This window comes from Macadamia integrifolia, unplaced genomic scaffold (assembly GCF_013358625.1).
Source record: "Macadamia integrifolia cultivar HAES 741 unplaced genomic scaffold, SCU_Mint_v3 scaffold530, whole genome shotgun sequence".
Taxonomy (NCBI): Eukaryota; Viridiplantae; Streptophyta; class Magnoliopsida; order Proteales; family Proteaceae; genus Macadamia; species Macadamia integrifolia.
The window spans coordinates 257,022-278,219 of NW_024870474.1; the positions used below are offsets into that span (position 1 = coordinate 257,022).

General features: G+C 33.6%; 1 protein-coding gene across 1 annotated transcript; it reads left to right on the top strand.

Annotated features, from left to right (window-relative positions):
• Positions 1 to 17,098: 17,098 nt before the first annotated feature.
• Positions 17,099 to 19,068, top strand: LOC122069080 (cytochrome P450 94A1-like). Its single transcript, XM_042633027.1, has one exon. It carries the CDS (start codon positions 17,174 to 17,176, stop codon positions 18,725 to 18,727), a length of 1,554 nt encoding a protein of 517 aa, XP_042488961.1. The 5' UTR covers positions 17,099 to 17,173; the 3' UTR covers positions 18,728 to 19,068.
• The last annotated feature ends 2,130 nt before the right edge of the window (positions 19,069 to 21,198 follow it).

Consider the following 21,198-nt stretch of genomic DNA (forward strand, 5'->3'; position numbering starts at 1 on the left):
TATAAACATTTGTATGGACAGTCGAATCCAAACTGGACCAAAAATCAAAACCAAACCCGATTACAAATCGATTTAAGAAACTGAAGACAAACCGAAATCAAATCGCACAAAAACTGAAACCAAATCGAAACCAAAATTTTTTTATTGGTTCGATTTCGATTTCAACTTTTTCACACCAAAACTGACTCAACCCAAACCAAAACCAAGCCAGATCGACCGGTTGACACCCCTACCTTACGCCCTTGGCCTTGTGGGCGTGGTCTCTCTACCAACTTTATTCAGTTAATGAGATTACCTAATTCCTGATGGCTGGATGGTACCTTACGCCCTTGGCCTTGTGGGTCTCTCTACCGACTTTATTCGGTTATTTATAATATCTTATCTCTTTGGGTTTGTCTCGTTCTACGCTACAATCTTTATTGTTTTCTGACTTGCCGTTCATTAATTGTACAGTACATCTTAATTAAATCCAAAAAAAGAAATTTTCATTTTTATAACAATTTTGAACGATCAACATTGAATCTGGCGCAGAGTGAGTGAGGCGGTGGGCTTGAATCTTGATGGGAATTCAGAAAAAGTTGATTGGTTCAACATATGATGGCCGTAGACCATGTACATGCAGTAAGATCTGATGCATGTAAGGATGTGAATTTGTAACTGAAATTATTTATTGAAATTGATTCGATTCGTTTACATTGAAATTGTAAAATCGTTTAATAAATGGGACGATTATGGTTTTAAATTTCAGGCCGATTAGTTAAATGGGTCGGATCGGTTTTAACCGCGGAACCCATTGATTTCAAACTGAATTGAAATAGTTTAAACCGAACTATTTAAAACCGTTTAAACCGATCTGATTAATCCGTATAACAATTAAATAAAGAAGGGGCAGTAATCCGTATAACAATTAACAATTAAATTAAGTGTTCATCCTTCTTTGGTATGATTTATTGCAATACAGTTCAAGTTTAGGCTTTAGATCATGAACTTGTAATCCATATATATTACTATGTTATTATGTTATCATAGATGGGGTATTTTGGCTGAACCACTTGTCATTTTAATATTTTATACTGTAGAAGGCTGGATTTGGTTGTTGTATGATAGTAGTTCTAAATGTTTGAGAATGACCATGCAAAGAAATAGCACTAGATTATCAAATTAAGACATACCATCGTTAATATAGAATCTCTTATTTGTGGTTGTCAATTATTTTTTGATAAGCTTATGATTTTCAATTTAGAGATTATTGCAAATTATAACAAACCGATTGTGAACTGTTTTACAAACCATATAGAATAAACCGAAACCATTTAAAACCATGAAATCGACACCGTTTATAAACCGTGGAAACCGAAACCGTTTACTAAATGGTCACGGTTTCAGAAAGTGGAACCGTTTAGTAAATGATGCGGTTATGGTTTTAGTCAAATAAATATGAATCAAACCGATCCTCGCCGTTTAAACCGAAACCGAATCAATTAACACCCTTAGATGCATGCATTGGCTTCAATTTCCTAAGCAATTTGGTGGATATTACAAAAGTTATTGTCACGAACTTTAAAGGTTCTAAAGGTAAATATAATTTTTTTGTTTATCATGTTTGATTTACTATCCTGTCAATATTGTTATTAGGAATTTTTATGGTTTCCACGATGATCTTGTTAATGACATGTAAGATAGTTTAATTATACATTATTCATTGATTTTTAATCATATATAACTCATGTCTATATCTAAATTATGATTTTAGGTATTAGAGTATTGATATCGGATCAAACGTATTGGTCATATCGTAATAGTATTATTGTCTTAGAATGATCCTCATAACTGGCTGATCCAAGATCAGGTATCGGTATCAGAACAATGGTAAAATTGTAAAAGGAAAAACTTTTTTTTTCTTTCAAATGAAAAAATAGAGGTAAAAATGACTAATACAAACGGATCCAAGATTGGCATCGTCAACAGATATCGATCCGTTACCCAAGAACTAAATCCTTGATTTGAATAGAACTCTTGTATACAAACAAGAAATTGAAGAGACATGCGAACATTGAGACCTTATAGTAGATAATAGCATGATTTTAAAACTTGGATTAGAATGAATCTCCATTAAACTCAATTCTATGCTATTAAGAGGGATAGAGTTAGGATGAATTAGAATTGATGAAGATTATGTAGAAATGTAACCTTAAAATGATGTAGAAGATAATGGAAAAACAATAATAACTGATGCACACAGGTTTACGAGGTTCGGCAAGATTGTCTACGTCCTCGGTGAGATGAAATCGTGTTTCACTATCAATGGAGAATAGGGTTACAATGCTCGTCCTCACACCTCTCAGTATTATTTGCATTACAGAGAAAGAAATCCTCGCTACAAATATATAGTGAAAAATCCTAATCCGCTGTCCTGCCTGTCGAGGCGTCTATACCAATTAAGGGTGTTAATCGGTTCGGTTTCGATTTAAATGGTGTGGATCGGTTCGGTTCACATTTATTTGACTAAAATCGTAACCTCACCATTTACTAAACGGTTCCACTTTCTGAAACCGTGACCGTTTAGTAAACGGTTTCGGTTTCCACGGTTTCTAAATGGTGTCAGTTTCACGTTTTTAAACGGTTTCAGTTTCGGTTTATTCTATACGGTTTGTAAAACGGTTCACAATCAGTTTGTTATAACTTGCGACCATCTCTAAACTGAAGATCGTAAGCTTATCAAAAAATAATTGGTAACCACAAATAAAAGATTCTATATTAACGATGGTATGTCTTAATTTGATAATCTAGTGCTATTTCTTTGCATGACCATTCTCAAACATTTATAACTAATATCATACAACATCCAAATCCAGCCTTCTATGGCATAAAATATTAAAATGACAGGTGGTTCAACCAAAACACCCCATCTATGATAACATAATAATATAGTAACATATATGAATTACAAGTTCATGATTTAAAGCCTAAATTTGAACTGAATTGTAATAAATCATACAAAAGCAGGATGGACACTTAATTTAATTGTTAATTGTTATACGGATTACTGCCCCTTCTTTATTTAATTGTTATACGAATTAATCGGATCAGTTTAAACGGTTTAAAGGGTTTTAAATGGTTTGGTCTAAACGGTTTCAATTCGGTTTGAAACCAACGGGTTCCACGGTTAAAATTGACCCGACCCGTTTAGCTAATCAGCCTGAAACTTGAAACCATAACCGCACCATTTACTAAACGGTTTTACAGTTTCGGTGTAAACTGATCGATTTGATTTTAATAAACGATTTCAGTTACAAATTCACATCCTTAATACCAATACTCTTTGAAATAAACTGTAACGAAATACAAAACATCACACACCAATAATTTATCTAAATTCAATTCTAAGTTTTAAAACCTTAGAATTGAATCCAATGTAATCTCTTTGGCAAATGAGTCCCATCATTGTAATTAAGTGATCTCACTCTCTCATAAAATTTGTCCCATTTTTCAACTGCATCACACAACCAGACCAAAAGATTAATTGGCAAACATAATGGGTGTAAAATATCAGGAAATTCCAGCTAGGCATGAAACCCAACTTGCACGAAACCCCAATTTCGAAGAGATGAAAGGGAAACCATACCAATCATTCATTTTGGTTGAGCTTTTTCTTTTGGTCACTATCCACCGTCGGCTTTCATTCATTGAAAGCTCAGTTCCCACTGGAAATTTTACTTGACATTTTGCTAATGGTAGACCAATATTGCAAGTCTTCCGCTAAAGATCATATTTTCCAAGTCTTCCATACTCATCCGGGTTCCCACCACATCAAAAGTATCTTAAAAAAAAAAAGACAAAATTTTATTTCCATCTCAGAATGAAATGATGGTCTTACAGTCTCACTCATTCACATAAGTGGTATGTCCCACTAGAAGTTTAGCTAGGTATGGCCACACACCTAAAGGGCACCTATGAGTAAACTACAGTATTTGGCTTTATTTATTTATTTTTTTTGATAAAACAGTATTTGGCTTTACATGAATGTATCTTTAGGCTCTATTTGTTTTGGTATAAGTTCCATAGAAGTCTACCAAAATATAGTCCCATAGAAGGAAAATAAAGTAAAGAAAGTATCTTATTTCTATTCTTTAAAAATTTTGACAATGAATATCCACCCTTTAGTTTATCTCTTTCCTGCTCTGTTTAGAAAAGTCCCCTTTATTCTTTTCATTAGTTGAGCAATTGGTTTCCAGTGATTCCGCAATTCATCTAATCTCTTCACATAAATATATAATGAAATCTTTTTTTTTTGGTAAAGAGTATATAATGGAATCTATGCCATTAGAAAACGTTTTTTCCATCTATACCAAATTATTTATCCACATATCTATTGTCATAATTGTCTTACTAAATAATGGAATCTATTGTAAATTTAATGGAAAAAACTTTCTTAGTTCATTGTAAATCTTAAGGGAATTTTTTTCCACCACCCACATTAAATTCTTCATCCACATATCTATCATCATAATTACCTTACTGAAATAATGTAATCCATATTGTAAAACTTTATGGAATTTTTTTTTCCTCCACTCACATTTTGTCTTCTTCACCAACTTTACTACCATCAAAATTACTTGTCCCTTCCTATACGTCGAAGAATCAAAATGTTCTTTTAAGTCTCCTCCATGTGCAATGATGGTAATTGGTAAAGAGATTATCTTCGTCATCAATGAAGGAAGACTCAATCAAAACTTTATATCCTTTTAATTTGGGAAAATTAAGTCCTTTTAAATTCTAGTAAAACAAATCCTACAAATAATGAGAATGAAGTTTTTCTAATTCAGTAGACTTGAAGAGTTTTCCTAAGCTAGCACAAGTATTAATTACATGGCATATCAGATATAGCTAAATTTTTGTGAATGGAAGGAGCTGAAGGTTCCCTACCAATGTTAAGTTTCAAATAACGGTGAAAAACAAAGTTTGTCAATAGTAAAATAAGGTTTTTAAAAGGGGAATGTCTAAATGACACCTCAATATATAGGTGTGTTTAAAAATTGACATTTTCTTTTAATTGTTTATTGTCTTATGCCCAAAAGTTATTTAAGTTAGGAATATAAAAAAAAAAAAAAAAATTCAAAAATAATTGGAAAGTGACTTATCATTATGTAGTTATCAAAAGTTGTCATTGTCTTTCATATTTTTTACTATACATGTGAAATGATGGTATTAAACCTCATTGGAAAAAAAAAGTATGTTATAGTAAAAGGATAAATATAAGGTCATAGAATTTTATTTTATTTTATTTATTTATTTATTTTTTATAGAATGGTTACAAATCATATGGCACCTTAAGATGTGTCAATAAAAAAATCCCTTTAAAAAATAAAAGGAAAAATAAATCTTTCTAATAAGAAATGGAAAATAAAATTACGATGGAATATATCACTACATGAGAGGATATATGATTCCATCAAAGTTTCAAATTTAAAATGTGATCAATCTATTATTTTACAAATATCTCTATAGTAAAGTTCGTCATATCAACCTTCCACATGATGATAATCTAGAGTTACTCTCTAGTCTTGATAGACTAGGAGAGTTTGACAACCGAAATTTTAGACAACTATAGATTTTACTTTATTTTTCTTCACGTCTACCTATTTATACTAAATAAAAGGAACCTAAATGAATAATAACCAACTTGATTGCGAAATCAGTGGAGGGTAGGGATTTAGAAATCGGTTTCTAGACTTCTATCAGTCTCTGACAATACCGCTTCACCAACATTGAACAATACGGTATCAATTCTGGATGTGGCTAATCATGTATATTCTTGATGTGGGCAACAGTGATACAACCAATATATGAATATAATACTTAAATCTCTAATTGAGTGGTGCCTCGTTCTACCATGTCCTAGCTCAAATAAGGTCTCTTACTCAAATGTGAAGTATTAACAAATTATATTAGACGAAATGGTAACATAAACGGAAGTACTGAAATATATAAAATTACCAAGATGGTGAAATATTACCCTGTATAAAAAAAAAAAATACCTTGACATTTGAAGTTAAAATTTAACATATAACCAATCTCAATCGTTCCTAATGTATCTAATTAAGGAATACATTTAAAACATAACTCATCTATGAGATGACAAAATTCATTTTTTTCTTGTGACCTGCAAATCACAAAAGCTTTCAACCTTTATAAGAATGAAAAATTTTCTTTAAATATAATCAAAAGATCTTTTTTTTTTTAAGTTTTGGAAGTCTCACATATTTGAACCACTGAAAGGTTGACTTGACCAATTCAACTATATTTAATATAGGATAAGACTTGAAAGTATAGTGTTCCTACCCATCTCAGTCAAGGGTCCGGCTGAAGCACTCCATTTTTGTCTGATGATTCCTGATCCCTTCAGCCATTGATGAGCTTGAGTTTGATCCAAAAAGTTTTTCCTTCTGACTATTGGAAAACTAAGATTTTAAGTGAAAGCAAAATCTTGCATTATTGTCTTATTAAAATATAAAATTTCAAAGTTTTTCATTTGAAAACACCATTAAAGTCAGAGTCTTGTAACTTATCCGTCAAGCTAGGATTGTGAGCATGACTTTTTGGGCCAATAAATAATATAAAAAGGAATTTTTTGCATATCTTGCCAACTATGGCCGTGGGTTACACTTTGAGCACCCACTGATCATGGACTTGAGTAGACTTTAATTGGCTTGAAAGCCATTCCTACATTATTCAAGAATTCAAGTATTTTCATATTTATTTACCAAAAGAAAAAAAAAAAGTATTTTCATGTTTTACCGAATGAAAAAAAAAAAAAAATACTAATGCAGACTCCATGGTTCCCATATCTATGGCATAGTACATGGAAGATACTTATATGTATAGTTAAAATAGGATAATTTCCTAGTTTTGGAATGGATGGTGCTCTAGCACCTCCCACTTCCTACCCTTCTGACCGAGGAGAGAGAAATTGAGGAGAGAGAAATTGAGAGAAAGAGAGGTGTTAGGCACCCTCCACTCCTGGGTTGGAAACCCAATTTCATAAAAAAATAAAAATAAATAAATAAGAGAAAAGAATCATGATTGCTTGTGTGGCTCTATATCCAGATATATGGGGCAAGATGTGGGGAGTAGGGCTGTTTTTTTACAACCCGCTTCATGTGTTTGGGTGTGAAAATCGAGTGCAAGTAGACAAGCTTCTTCACCCCACCCAACCCAACCCAACCCAACCCAACCCAAAAAACAGTCTTGCTTGGCGTAACCAAGGTTGGTTACACAATCTAGTCATCATATTGATTTTGTTTATGATTAAGATAAATTAATTGTTAATTGTTTCATAAATAGGGGGCCATTTTTATTATAAAAATATTAATCTATGAGGATCTTGTCTTCTAGGCACAACTTTTTATTTCATATCTGAAATATATATATATATATATATTTAAGTAGAAATATCTGAAATATCTACAGTAATTACTTTTTAGATGTGATGTTTATTTTACTACTCAAATTCAAGGGATTTGTAAAAGTAAAATTTAATAACCAAAATAAGGAATAATTTGGAGTTAATTACATAAACATGTGGTAATAATTATAGAAGTTTTTTTTTTTTTTCACCTCTTCCCTTTAATTTCCTTTGCAACCAAACAGAACCATAGAGAATAATGATGGGAAATTTTTTTCAAATGATCAAATTCTATGATCACCGTTTGATTTTAGGTAAAAATCAAGTAACTTTTTTCAAGTAAAATCATATTTTAATATGGCTTTTACCTAAAGATAAATAATCTCAAAGAAAATACTGCTATCATATGAATTTTTTTTTTTTCCTTCCCCCAAACCCTTAATTGGATGGCACAAGAAAATGGCAAGATATGTGGTCACATAGGATATACTGTTTGGGGATAAGAGAAGAACGGTGAAGGTTGGGAAGTAAAAGGAAGGACAATCCCAATGTCCCACCAAACAGAAGGCATAAGTTCTTCTTTCTATGGATTAATATATAGACTAATCAAAATATTTGAGACTAACATTTAACGGAATTGGAGGTATCTTGCTCAAAGGTAGTAGGGTTCTTGGGAAGTCATGGGTTTGACTCTTTTTCCAAGGAGGTGGTGATGTTAAATTGAATGTACTTTTTAATACCAAAATTAAATTTTGTGCCCTTATCTTATTTGCCAAGTTTGTAGTTCAAACTTAGTATCAGTCTCTCTATCTATGGTTTATTTAGTGAATTAAATACTTAGAACAATTCAATACTAATTCCCTGAGGAGTTTTTCTAATCCAGTGGTAAGCTTGATGGTCCTATTTGGAATGTCGTGCATGGTATGCTCTTAAAACCCAAAAAATATGGGATGGAAGGGAGGAAACAAAAAAGAATTTTGACAAAGACCTTTTCATACATTTCATTAATAAGTAACCAATCAACTACGCAAATAGTTGTCTACCATATTCAAATTTTACTTAGTTAAAGTAGAAGAACTACTCAAAATCCTATGACAACTTTGGAAGTAATTCAATTTATGCAACCCATGATTTCAATGTAAATTTTTTACTATATTATACTTTGTTGACCTTCAGCCAAAAAAAATAATTTTTTTTCTGCATAAAATCAACAATATATATATTAATAATAATAATTAAAAAAAAAAGAAAAAAAAATTATACAAATATTAATATCCATGCACTCCTAAACGTACCAACTTCGTCATTCATAAAAATATATATAATGTAGCGAGTGAGTGGTTGATTTGACCCGTTTTCTATATTAATTCTCTATAAATAGTCAATTCAAAAGGATCAATTTGGGCCATGTCAATCGCTTAGCATACTTGCCTATCTCATTACTTATAGGATGTTTACCAAAAAAAATAAAAGAAATATCTAAAAGTATAAGAAAGGTTTGAAACGTGGCAAGTTTTATACTTAAGGTGATGGATATTTGTGAGAAATTTTAAATTTTTAGACTGAGTGATCTTATATTTCGAGGTTTATTATAAGCTGCCATGTTGTAAATAACGGTAGTAGATGGAAGATACAAGTCAAATTTCAACCTAGTCTGAGTACTATATAATAGGGGCAAAAACATGATTCAATGTTCTACCAAAACAAACAAAGCTTATTAATTTGGTTGAAATTTGTCAAATAAAATGGTTAGGACTAACTTAATAAGATATAACACTGATGTTTGACATGTCAAATAAATCAAAACTTGGCGGACTTCACAAAGTTAGCTCACAATTGTGAACGTAAGGAGGGGTCATATTGGTTGGGCTATGCCATGACAAGGGGTTCCACTAATTTAGAGCAAGGCTGTTATGTACCTAACAACTTCATGTGGATAGGAGTTATTACCACGGTGGAGTATCAAGTAATTAATAGAAGTTGGTAAGTTAGTAGAAGTTAAAGATAAGTATGAAAGTGGAAGTAGTGGAGCGTAGATGGAATGTATGGTGTAAATAACGTTTGTAACTACTTGTTTATCCTATTTAATAGGAACTAATATGGAATGGAAAAGTAATGAAGAAATTATCCTAAATTATCTCTCTAGATTTATCTTGAGAAGAGGCGGCTACCTCCCAATTAGCCAGATCGGCTTCGTCCGTAAAGCCAAGAGGCAGTCACTTCCTAATTAGTCAAAACCTTACATTATCTCCCCTATTTTCTTTCTATCTCCTATTTTCTCTCCCTTTCTCTACCGTGCACATATCATCTGGTATCAGAGTGTGGTCGATCCTACAACTATGGGTATGGATATTGAGATCATCGAAGCCATGCGTTCATCTATTCAGGACATGATGGTGATTTCTAATTAAATGCTTAGAACTTATCAACGTGTCCAAAAGAGTTTGGCTGAGTTGAGAAAGGAAAAGTAGAAGAAAAAGAGGAAGAAGATGATGATGAAGAAGAAAAATAAGCAAAAATAAAAGAAGAAAAAGAAGAAGAGGAATGTGCCTATCATCGATTCCCTCAAGGAGATGCCCATTTTTACAACTAGATTCATGCGTCTCGAATTAACTATCCTAAATTCATCGACTGTAGCTTTTACTATCAAGATATAGGATCCCGGTGGTCTTTGAGGACAAAGACAGTTTGAGGGGGAAGGATTGTTACGTACCTAACAACTTCCTTATTATTATTATTATTATTATTATTATATTGTTTATTATTGTTATTATTATTATTGTATTTGTATGTGGGTAGGAGTTATTACCACGGTGGAATGTTAAGTAGTTAATAGAAGTTGGCAAGTTAGTAGAAGTTAGAGATAAGCATGGAAGTGGAAATAGTGGAATTAGACGGAATGTATGGTGTAAGTAACGTTTGTAACTACTTATTTATCCTATTTAATAGGAATTAATATGAAATATAAAAAAATGAATAAATTATCCTAAATTATCTCTTTAGATTTATCTTGAGAAGAGACGATTATCTCCCAATTAACCAAATGTTCAACTTTACAGGTAAAATCAAGAGATAGGTATCTCATAATTAGACAAAACCCTACATTATCTCCCATATTTTCTCTTTATTTCTTATTTTCTCTCCCTCTCTCTACCGTGCACATATCACATGGGAACCATCTTTTGAAAAACTGAGTTTAGTTGAGATTTGACAGATAAAATGGTTAGGAATTCCATTATAAGATACAACGTACCCTCGACGTTTGACATGTCACTTAAGTTGAAACTTGGCGGACATAACAAAGTTAGCTAACAATTGTGAACGTAATGATGGGGTTATAGTGATATGTTATTTTATTTTTAACCCTCTCGAACCAGTTCGGTTTTCCGGTTCAGACCCAAGAATAAATCCAAGTTACAAGCAATTATACCTAACCCATGGATTAGCGGTGTTACATGAGCCATGCATTCAAAACACAATAGTTCCCACTAAATTAGAGAAAGGTCCAATGTTTCTTTTGTAGTTAAAGCCAGCCCGTATGAGCCTAGCCTTTTCTTGAATTCAATTATAGGGACAAAAGGCTGCCTCGTCCCATAGCTCTTACGCCCAAATACTTGCGCCTGCGAATTTATCAGTCCACCTCTTATAGAATAAAAAATTTCATCCATATATATGTTCTTATACACGGTTTTACTAGACCCTAACTAGTTTAAGGCTACGTGAACAGACAACGATCTCTTGCCCTTCAATTATTTATCCTTCCATGTAATGAACAGATCTTTATGTGTGCTTTCATGCACCCCTCATTCTATTGACCCTCTTAGTATTCTTGATGTTTTCATCTTCTTTGTTGCCATGAGGTTAAGTCTTGATACTTGATATGTTAGTAGGGCCAAAATTAAGCTGTTGCCCATAGTGTAGCTAAGTAGCTACAGCCTATGCTCGTAGTCACAAAAATGGAATCCCAAACACTATCCTGGGAAATTATTAAAATTTAAGAATAAGGGAGAAATGAATTATTCCATTTCTTTGATTGCGAGTCTGAACTAATTCGTGATGTCGTGTAAAATTATTACTAGGGTCCAATTAAAAATATAAAAATCGATATCCTACCTATAATTTCACAAACGTTGCGTACTTTGGTGCATTTTCTCCAAAAGTTGGGTACCCCAAGCGTCATTTACCATTTTTTATAATGAAATATCAATCTATGGGGATCTTTTGTCTTATATGTAAAAAAAATTATTTTATTTTTATTTATTGCAAAGGAAATTGAAGGGAAGGGAAAGGAAGTGAACATACTCAAAATTTCATACCATATTTAGTAATGGTACTTTTTAAATGTAATTTTTATTTTACTTTCCAAATCAAAAGGATTTAGATGTAAAGTAAAGTGAAATTTCATACCATATTTGGTAACGATACTTTTGTAAGCATCACCTAACATGATTATTTAGTGAATCATATATTAAGAAGAATCAAGGATTAAAGTATCGGTATCGGTTGTCGTATCGGTCAGTCAAAATTAAGATACGTATCGGAAGGTATCGTATCGTATCGAAGATACGCTAAGATACGCTAAAGATACGCACATAAATGGATAGGAAACATTTTTTAAAACACTTTTGCATAAAGAATTTGTTAAAAAAAGCTATTGATAACATGTATTATGCATAAACACTAAATTGAGAGTATCGTACTAAGAATTCAAGGTCTGTAGTTGTCCCATAAATGTAAAATCCTTGTTCCCAACCTTGATTTCCACTTTAGTTAGAGAGAAATATGGCTGACATCAACTTTGGAACAAAAACCCTTCAAAAAATCTTTTTTTCTGAAAAATTACCCATATTGGCCATTATATGACCGTAGCGCCGATACGTATCGATACTCACCGATACGTACGATATATATATATCGATACTCACGATACGTGCTGTATATACCGATACGTACCGATCGTACATACCGATACACGATACGATACTCACCGATACGTACATACTGAAACGTACATTTTACCTCAATTTTATATTTTTCATAGAGTCGTATCGAGGCATGTCGTATCGTATCGATGTGTATTAGTGGTGTATTGATGCATATCGGTATGTATTGTAGGATATATATCGATACAAAATGATTTAAAAAATTCAATGTATCGTATCGGTGTGTATCGTATCGACCGACTAAATTTAAGATACGTATCGGAGGGTATCGTATCGGTATCGGAGATACTTAAAACCATGAGAAGAATCAATTCAATACTAATTCCATAGAGAGATTTTCTTGTAAATAACTAAGTAGTGATATTAATAAAGGGCGTACTTAGTGTATGTATGGCCCGACTATCCGAAACGGAAACTCTCGAGCAGTGGTTTCAAGAAGTTAGGTGCAACAGAGAAGGTTTGATCATAGGACCTCGCTTCTTAAGACGGAGTACCATGTCTCCTTCAAGCCAACTGCGCTAATCCCTTGGGATAATAATAGTAGTAGATTCAACATATAAGTCAGTTTCAACCTAGTATGAATACTATTTAATATTTTACCTCCCCCACAAAAGAGAAATACTACATAAGAGGGTTAGAAACAAGACTCATTACCTTTTTTCCTTTTTCTTTTTTTTCTCGGGTGAGAAAAACAAGTCATTCTACCAAATCATAAAATTGCTGTTACCCTTCAATGTTTAATGATGGGAGATTGAAAAGCTTAGTTTGGTTGAATTTTACAAATAAAATGCTTAGGAATTCCTTTATAAGATACAATCATAAGTTGAAACTTGGCGGACTTTACAAAGTTTCTCACAATTGTGAACTTAAGGAAGGGGTCATATTGTGTTAGGCTGAACCATGTATTCAAAACACATAAGGTCCCACTAATTTAGAGAAAGATCCAATGTGTTTTTTATGGTTAAAGCTAGTTGGTTTTTCTCTTTTCATGCCTGCGTATATTTAGGCGTAGATACACGCAAGGGGATAGTTTTCTATTTTTTTTTTAATTATTTATCTTATTATATAATATAATAATATAATATTATTAATAAAAGACCTTGTCATTTACCTATCGTGAGCAGCCATGTGCCCATCCATCATTTTCGGCCATGGGCTGCTATCCATCAAAACCCACTTTTTTAGTTTCAACAAATCTCATTAAAAAAAATTAATAATAAATAAATAATTTAATAGCACAACGACCCAAATGTAGAAAATGGGGGAAAAAAAAATTAATCGAGAAAGTAAGGACCACAAAATGTAGTGGCTTTAATGTGATGACTTATGCTGTCTGTCGTAAACTGTATCTATGGGCTTGGATTGTTAAATCCTACGCCCGACCCAAGTTATCAAGAATCGAAACCCGGTACCAATAAGAGTCAATAAACGAGAGAAAATCACAAGTTCAAAACTTGGAAACAATCTCTTCTATGAAGCAGGGGGTAAGGTTAGATACACATTTGCCCTTCCTAAACCTTGCAGTAGCAAAAGCCTCGTGCACTGGGTTGCATCTAAGGGCAGACAAAGATAAGGGATGAAAGCAGACTTCATCATATACAATGAGTGATCATGATTACGGATGTAAACAAATAGAATAGGAATCAAATGTAAAACTATCCAATTTCTTTGTATCGATTAGTTTTTGAATGGATTCGGATAGTTTCTATCCATGTTTCAAATATGAATTCCTCAAATAGATACAAATACAAATAAAATACAAATTTTTAATAATTATCCATTTACATCCCCAGTCAAGGTTTGAGAATTTGATATTGGGAATGAGATGGGTCAAGGCTGATATCGATCCAAATCAGTCAAGATCAGACAAAAATTCCCTTGCTTTCAATTAAAAAAATATTTTTGGATTATTTTATCCTTCATTGGTACCAATCCACTGATACAGTATCTGCTAAGAACTAGGATTGGTCAAGATCAATTTCGATCCGAACCGATTCCTCAAACCATGTCCCCAATAGAGACTTAGGAGAGCAGCATTACAATATCACCATCTATGTTGAGTGGCTACAAACTAGAGAAGATGAAAATTCGAGAGAATGAGAAGGTAAAGGGCCGAATCCCTTACCTCACTAGGGTTGATGTTGAACTGCCATATCTGAAATTACATAGATGTCCTCATGATTTTTTTTTAAATTTAATTTCCATTGATATACAGTAAATTGATAAAGTTATTTTTATTATTCATAAGATTATTATTTAATCATATATTTTTTAAATTATCTTATCTGCATCCAATTAATTTTCGAACTTAATTCATATTGGTTTTGGAAATTAATTTTTCGAATATTGATTCTTCTAAATGGATACAGATATGAATCAAATACGGATTTTCTACTATCCATATATATCCTTAGTCAGGATGACCCAAAACTATAGTCGATTTCCATAGGTTAATAATATTTTGATGCCCCCTTTGGCATACAAAAGCCAAAGTTATAATTTTTTTTATATAAAAATTTGATCATTTACCCTAATGTATACAAATTTTCCTTTATATTTTTAAGTATTAATATGTCTTTCAAAATATAATGAATCTTTAAAGCTTTATGTTTCTGAACAAATTGTTAACATACCAAACAATCAAGCAATCTATTGCATGGATAGACATTAGATCCACACACACATACTATTCTTTGGTCAACCAGACTATTAATTTAGACCAGCTCCTATAAACAAAACCGGAGCGGAGACCAGAAGTGATTACACTATGCAGTTCCAAGAAAATTTGTTAAATAGAAATCTATGTGAGTCACTCTTTAAATACTTATGATAAACCCAGTGGACCCAGAGGCCGTCTTTCTTAGACTCAATCCACAAGATCTGCTTCAAAATATGAATTAGATTCCTATATATCACTGATTCTCTTATTGCCTAGTCCACTATCCACCATACCCTAGACATGTCCGGACCAGCTCAAAGAAAGTGTTTTTTTTTTTTTTTTTTAATAGGCCGTAAGGAGATTTGAATTTATGAGTTCTTAATTTTGAGTGTTGGTCTTTACCAATTAAGCAACATGTTTAGGGTTAACCCATAAAAGTTAGCAAACACGGACTCCAATTTCTTGATTTTTCCAAGGATGACATCCCTAATTTATACATTGATTAGAGTGAAGGATACTATGAGGGAAATGTTAAGGATCTCAATGATCTATGGCCTTATTCGATATGTTCTTGCATTTTCCACAACTGCTGATATATGCTTATGTTCTGAAGCAGTTAAATATTGATAAAGCCCGTGTTGCTAAATAATTTTTTTGAAAGGGTCAGCAAAAAGAGTATTATTAAAAATAATAATTAAATAATGAAAGAGAACACCAATAAGCTACTCTTCCACCTTCGACATAGTCATCAACCAAAAAATAATACAAGCAAAAAACAGAAGATAGAGATTAAAAAAACATATACGTTGGTCTCAATTGAGAATCCTAGCTAACATCAGCAGTTAAGAAGGCAGGTGGTCCATCCCATGATGTTATAGACATGTTTGTTGCAATTTGCTTCACTAGTTTGTCTACAACACTGTTTCCTTCACGGTGGCAATGAGATATAAACCATGAGATGCTATGAAATATAAACAATTAACCACATTAATTTAAGACAATGTTTCTATATGTCACCAAATTAATATAAGCATCATAAGACTGTAGCGAAATATTAAGGAGTAGGGAGAGGGAAAAGGAAGGGAGGAAAAAAAAAAAACTTATTCTAAAATAGGCATTTAGCCCGGTTAAAGTCTAAGCCCAACCAATCAAATATAAATCATATCATGTTCGCCAACATAAATCCAATTAGATAAATGGTCAATCACCATGCTGGTATTCAAAATGATCAATTTTGTGACAGGTTGAACTCAATTTCCATTGAAACTTGACATGTGAGTAGGGAAGCTTGAGATTTATTTCAAGCTTATCCAATTTGCCATATGCTAAAACTCGGTACTCCACCAAGGCTTGATTATGTGAACTGCAAAACCAGAAAATCTTCGCATATAAAATATGTATTATATATTTTAGGAAAAAACTTTCCCACATAGCCAATAAACCGTAACCCTCTCACCATAGTTTTTAAATTATTTTCTCTCTCCTCTTAGACCAAGTGAATCCCATGAAGATGACACCATTTTTTGTGCTACCATTGGTGTAGAGTGAGAGATTTCCTCATGTTGACGGTATAGGAACCTTCTCTCTCTGTATTTATATATGCAAATTTGTCGAAGATAAGCGCCATGCATTAAGTACCATAATTTACATTTGATAACCGTTAGTTAACTATATAAATCATACATATTTAGGGAAAATTAATTCTTTCCTTCTATGCAAGAATGTAAGCCCTGCCCAGCCCAACATGGTTGCTCCCTTTGTATAAACTTGGAATCATGGACCTGACCAAATCTTGAGTCAAACAAGGCATACACCCCCGCCCCAATCATAATTTAATCGTCCTTTGTCAGTTAGAACTTGCAGAGTGGTCATTTCCAATACTCAACCTGGCCAAGGTTTGGTAGCCTTTGATTTGGTAATACAGCCGGGATAGTGGCAACGCCTTAATGTCTAGGTTGCCTTTGATTAAACAATCGCTTTAGTCAAAGTCAATATAGTCTGTCCCTTTCATTTTAGTGTACTTGCCTTTTCGCTTACTTTGTCAATGATTTCTCGCCTATAAATTTAATACCATGCAGAGAAGTGGAGATCATACCAGACAAGATCACAATCCGCTTTTGGGTCTTTTTGCCAATTGGTACTTGTCTTCTTCATAACACGTCCACCATGCTTCAGCTTGAGTTTTTAGCTTCTTTTGTACTATTAATTCTCCCACTCTTCTATTTCTTCATCAAAACCAACTTCACTCAACTGGGAAAGAAGAAAGCTTCTTCCTCAGCTTCATCTCAAACAACCACCAAATTCCCAAAGTCATATCCATTGTTGGGTTCTTCAATTGCCATTTCTGCTAACCAAGAGATATTCAACCAATGGGTTACGGAACTTCTTAAAGATAGTCCCAATGGAAATATCCTTCTCCATCGTCCTCTTGGCCATCTTCAGCTTGTAACCACTAACCCAGCTAACGTCCAACACATCCTCAAAAATGAGTTCAACCTCTACCCAAAAGGAGACTTCTTTAGAGACACCCTTACCAATTTCCTCGGCGATGGCATCTTCAATGCCGACCACGATAACTGGAGGTTTCAGAGACAGATATCCAGCCATGAATTCAACACCAAATCTCTCCGCAAGTTCACCGAAACAGTCGTGGAGGCCGAGGTCTTCGACCGCCTCCTTCCTCTCCTCTCCGAGGCTGCTTCTAAGAATCATGTAATTGATCTCCAAGACATCCTCCAGAGGTTTACATTCGACAACGTCTGCAAAATTTCTTTTGGGTATGACCCGGCCACCCTATCGCCATCATTCCCACAGCCAAGGTCCGAATTCGCCGATGCATTCGAAGCTGCTACCCAGTTGAGCAGTGAGAGGTTTCACCACGTATTCCCACCCTTTTGGAAGCTTAAACGAGCACTCAACATTGGCTCCGAGAAAATCCTACGAGTAGCAAACTCTACAGTCCGTGAATTCGCAACAAAGGTCGTGAGAGAAAAGAGAAGAGAACTCCAAGAGAAATCTTCACTAGAAACCCAAGACCTCCTCTCAAGAATCTTAAACTCTGGCCATTCTGATGAGCGTTTTGTTACAGATATGGTGATCAGCTTTATCTTAGCTGGTCGGGATACCACTTCGGCAGCCTTGATATGGTTCTTCTTGTTAGTTTTTCGCAACCCTCGTGTAGAAGAGGAGTTAATGAAGGAGTTGAAGGAGAAGCCGGAATCACTTGATTACGATGATGTGAAGCAAGTAGTATATACCCATGCAGCGATCTGTGAAACCATGAGGTTGTATCCACCGGTCCCGAATGACACTAAATTCGCGGCGGCCGACAATTATCTGCCGGACGGTACGTTTGTGAAGAAGGGAGCTGGAGTGACATACTTTCCCTACGCAATGGGGAGGATGGAGAAGCTATGGGGGGAAGACTGCATGGAATTTCGGCCGGAGAGGTGGCTTGAGAAGGAAGAGGAAAGCTCTCCTTCAGGTGGGAAGTTGAAGTTTGTGGGAAAAGACCCATACACATATCCAGTGTTCCAAGCAGGTCCAAGGATCTGCTTAGGAAAAGATATGGCTTTCTTGCAGATGCAGAGGATAGTTGCAGGTGTGATGCAGAAGTATCGGGTGGTACCGGCAGAGAAGGATTTTGATCCACTTTTCGTTTCTTATCTGTCCTCCAAAATGAAAGGAGGTTTTCCGGTGAGGATTGAGGAGAGGAGGTAGCACATAATGAGTATTGAATCTGTGTTTGAGGATATAAAGCTCTGTTATATTTAATAAGGGATAAAGGGAAAGTAATGCTCTGTTACATTGGAGGGTATTCCATTTTGTTGGGATGGACTGAGTTTTTTTTTTTTTTTTTTGTTGACTACCTAAACCCTAGGGTCAAATAAGAAGGGTTCCCCCGGGTGGTGGGATTCTTGTTGTATAATGGGAAAGTCCTCAATTGTTTAATCTGTAGTTTGGCCAACTTTTCAATTTTAATAAGTCATTGGGCCATGTATTTGTTTGTTTTTCATGAAATCAATAAATAAAGTAGAAAAAAATGGAAATATTTTATTTTATATACTGTTCTAAATGTTTGTTGATCAATAAACAAGAAAAAAAATTCAAATTTGAAATCATGTTGGAACAATGAAATTTGTTTTCTTCCGATTTGTAAGATTTTTTTTTCCTATTTGTTTCCAACAAAAAAACACAACTTTGATTAATATTAGAATAATACTAATGAGCTTTAAAAAAAAAAAGGTGCTTTACCAAATAATGCATTAAAAAATTTATGACGCCAAGAAACATTATGAGGGGAAATTTATTTATCGGTATAGTATGGATCACAAAATCTAGTTTAAAATTGTGTATGCCATGCAAAATATATCATATGATGCTTCCCACATTACTATTTCTCACGTATAATGCTAATAATCGATAACCACAATATAAATAAATATAATATTTTTCCATCTAATAAATTTTTGCCACATGTAGCCACACCCTATATGTATGTAATATTCTATTCCCTTAAATTTTGGTCTTGAGGACAAGACCAATTCTAAGAATTATTCGATGGATGAATCTTATGAAAATTTGGTGGAGTACAAGGGTGAAGTGCGCCCATGTTGATGAAGGAACTCCTTAAACAATAGGCTTCACTTTGTTTGGCTCTGATACCAGATGATATGTACACAAGAAGGAAGATAGAAAAAAAATGGGGAAAGAAGAGAAAAAAGAGAAAGAGAGATAATAAAGATAAAGCTTTACCGACCAAGCTTGTGGTCTTAGCTGATTGGGAGATAGCCAGGCCTCTTGGTTTTACAAACGAAGCCATGGCGTCCAGGCCTATTTGGAGGTGCCGATCCCCTTCTCCTTTGTAGAGAAATTATAGAAACCCAATTTATCATCCAAGTCTCTTCACCTCCTTCCATTATGATCTATAAATAAGTGTTACAATTTGTTACAACTTCTTAGTCACTCCGTTATTTCAAATAAACTTCTCACAACTCACACCTAATTAAAACTACTTCTCACATACAATGCTAATAACCGATAACCACAACATGAAATAAATATAATATTTTCTCGTCCAATAAATCTTTGCCACATGTACCCACACCATATCATTATTTTGTTTTGTTGGCTAAGTTGAGTTGGTGCAAACCGACGATGGGCAAGAATTTTCAAATCCTACCTGGGGGTGGGGGTGGGGGTGGGGGTGGGGGTGGGGGTGAAGGGGGAGGATTAAGGGCAGAGAAAGATGAGAGACAAATGCAAACTACATTATATACGATGAGTGATCATGATTAGGGATGTAAACAAATCGAATATGAATCAAATGTAATACTATTTGTATCCAGTTAATTTGTTAACAATTCAAATACTTTCTAGAAACTGATATTTACAATTTGGATTCTCTGAAACAAATACGAACAAGAGTTAAACACAAATTTTCAATAACTATCCATTTACATCCCTAGGTGGAGACTTGTGAGGGTGGCGTTACGGTCTCACTGTCTATAGGAGAATTAGAGAAATGAAAATTCGAGAGGACGAGAAGGTGGAAAGCCGAATAAACTACCCCAATAGGATTGATGTTAAAGTGTCATATCTGAAATTACATAGATGTCCTCATGCATATATATATATATATATATATATTCCCTTTTAACTTCTTTAATATACTGTGAATTGATAAGGGCATTTTAATTGGTATTATCAAAGATTATTTATAAGACTATTATTTGATCATATTTTTTTAATTGTACCTATATGGTTGGGATAAATTTTCAGTCTGAATTTGAAATCTCTTATTTGTATAAAATTAGCTTTTAATCGAATTTTGATAATTTTTGAAAATTGGTTCAAATAAGAATTCCCCTAATTAAAATATAAATATGAATCGAATACTATCCATTTAAGACCCTAATCAGGATGAGCCAAAATCATAGTCTTGAAAGATCCTCCAGAGGTGCAATATTTGGATATCCCATCAAGAATATAGAAGCCAAAGTTATTAATTCTGATATTAAAACTCAATTATTTATCTTCATTGTATTAGATATTTCTCTCTTACCAAAAGAAAAAATTAGATATTTCTCTTCGACCCCATTTAGTTGGGATAAAGCTGAGTTTTTGTTTTTATTGTTATTATATTAGAGTATTAGATCTTTCTCTTGTATTTTTAGGTATCCATATATTTT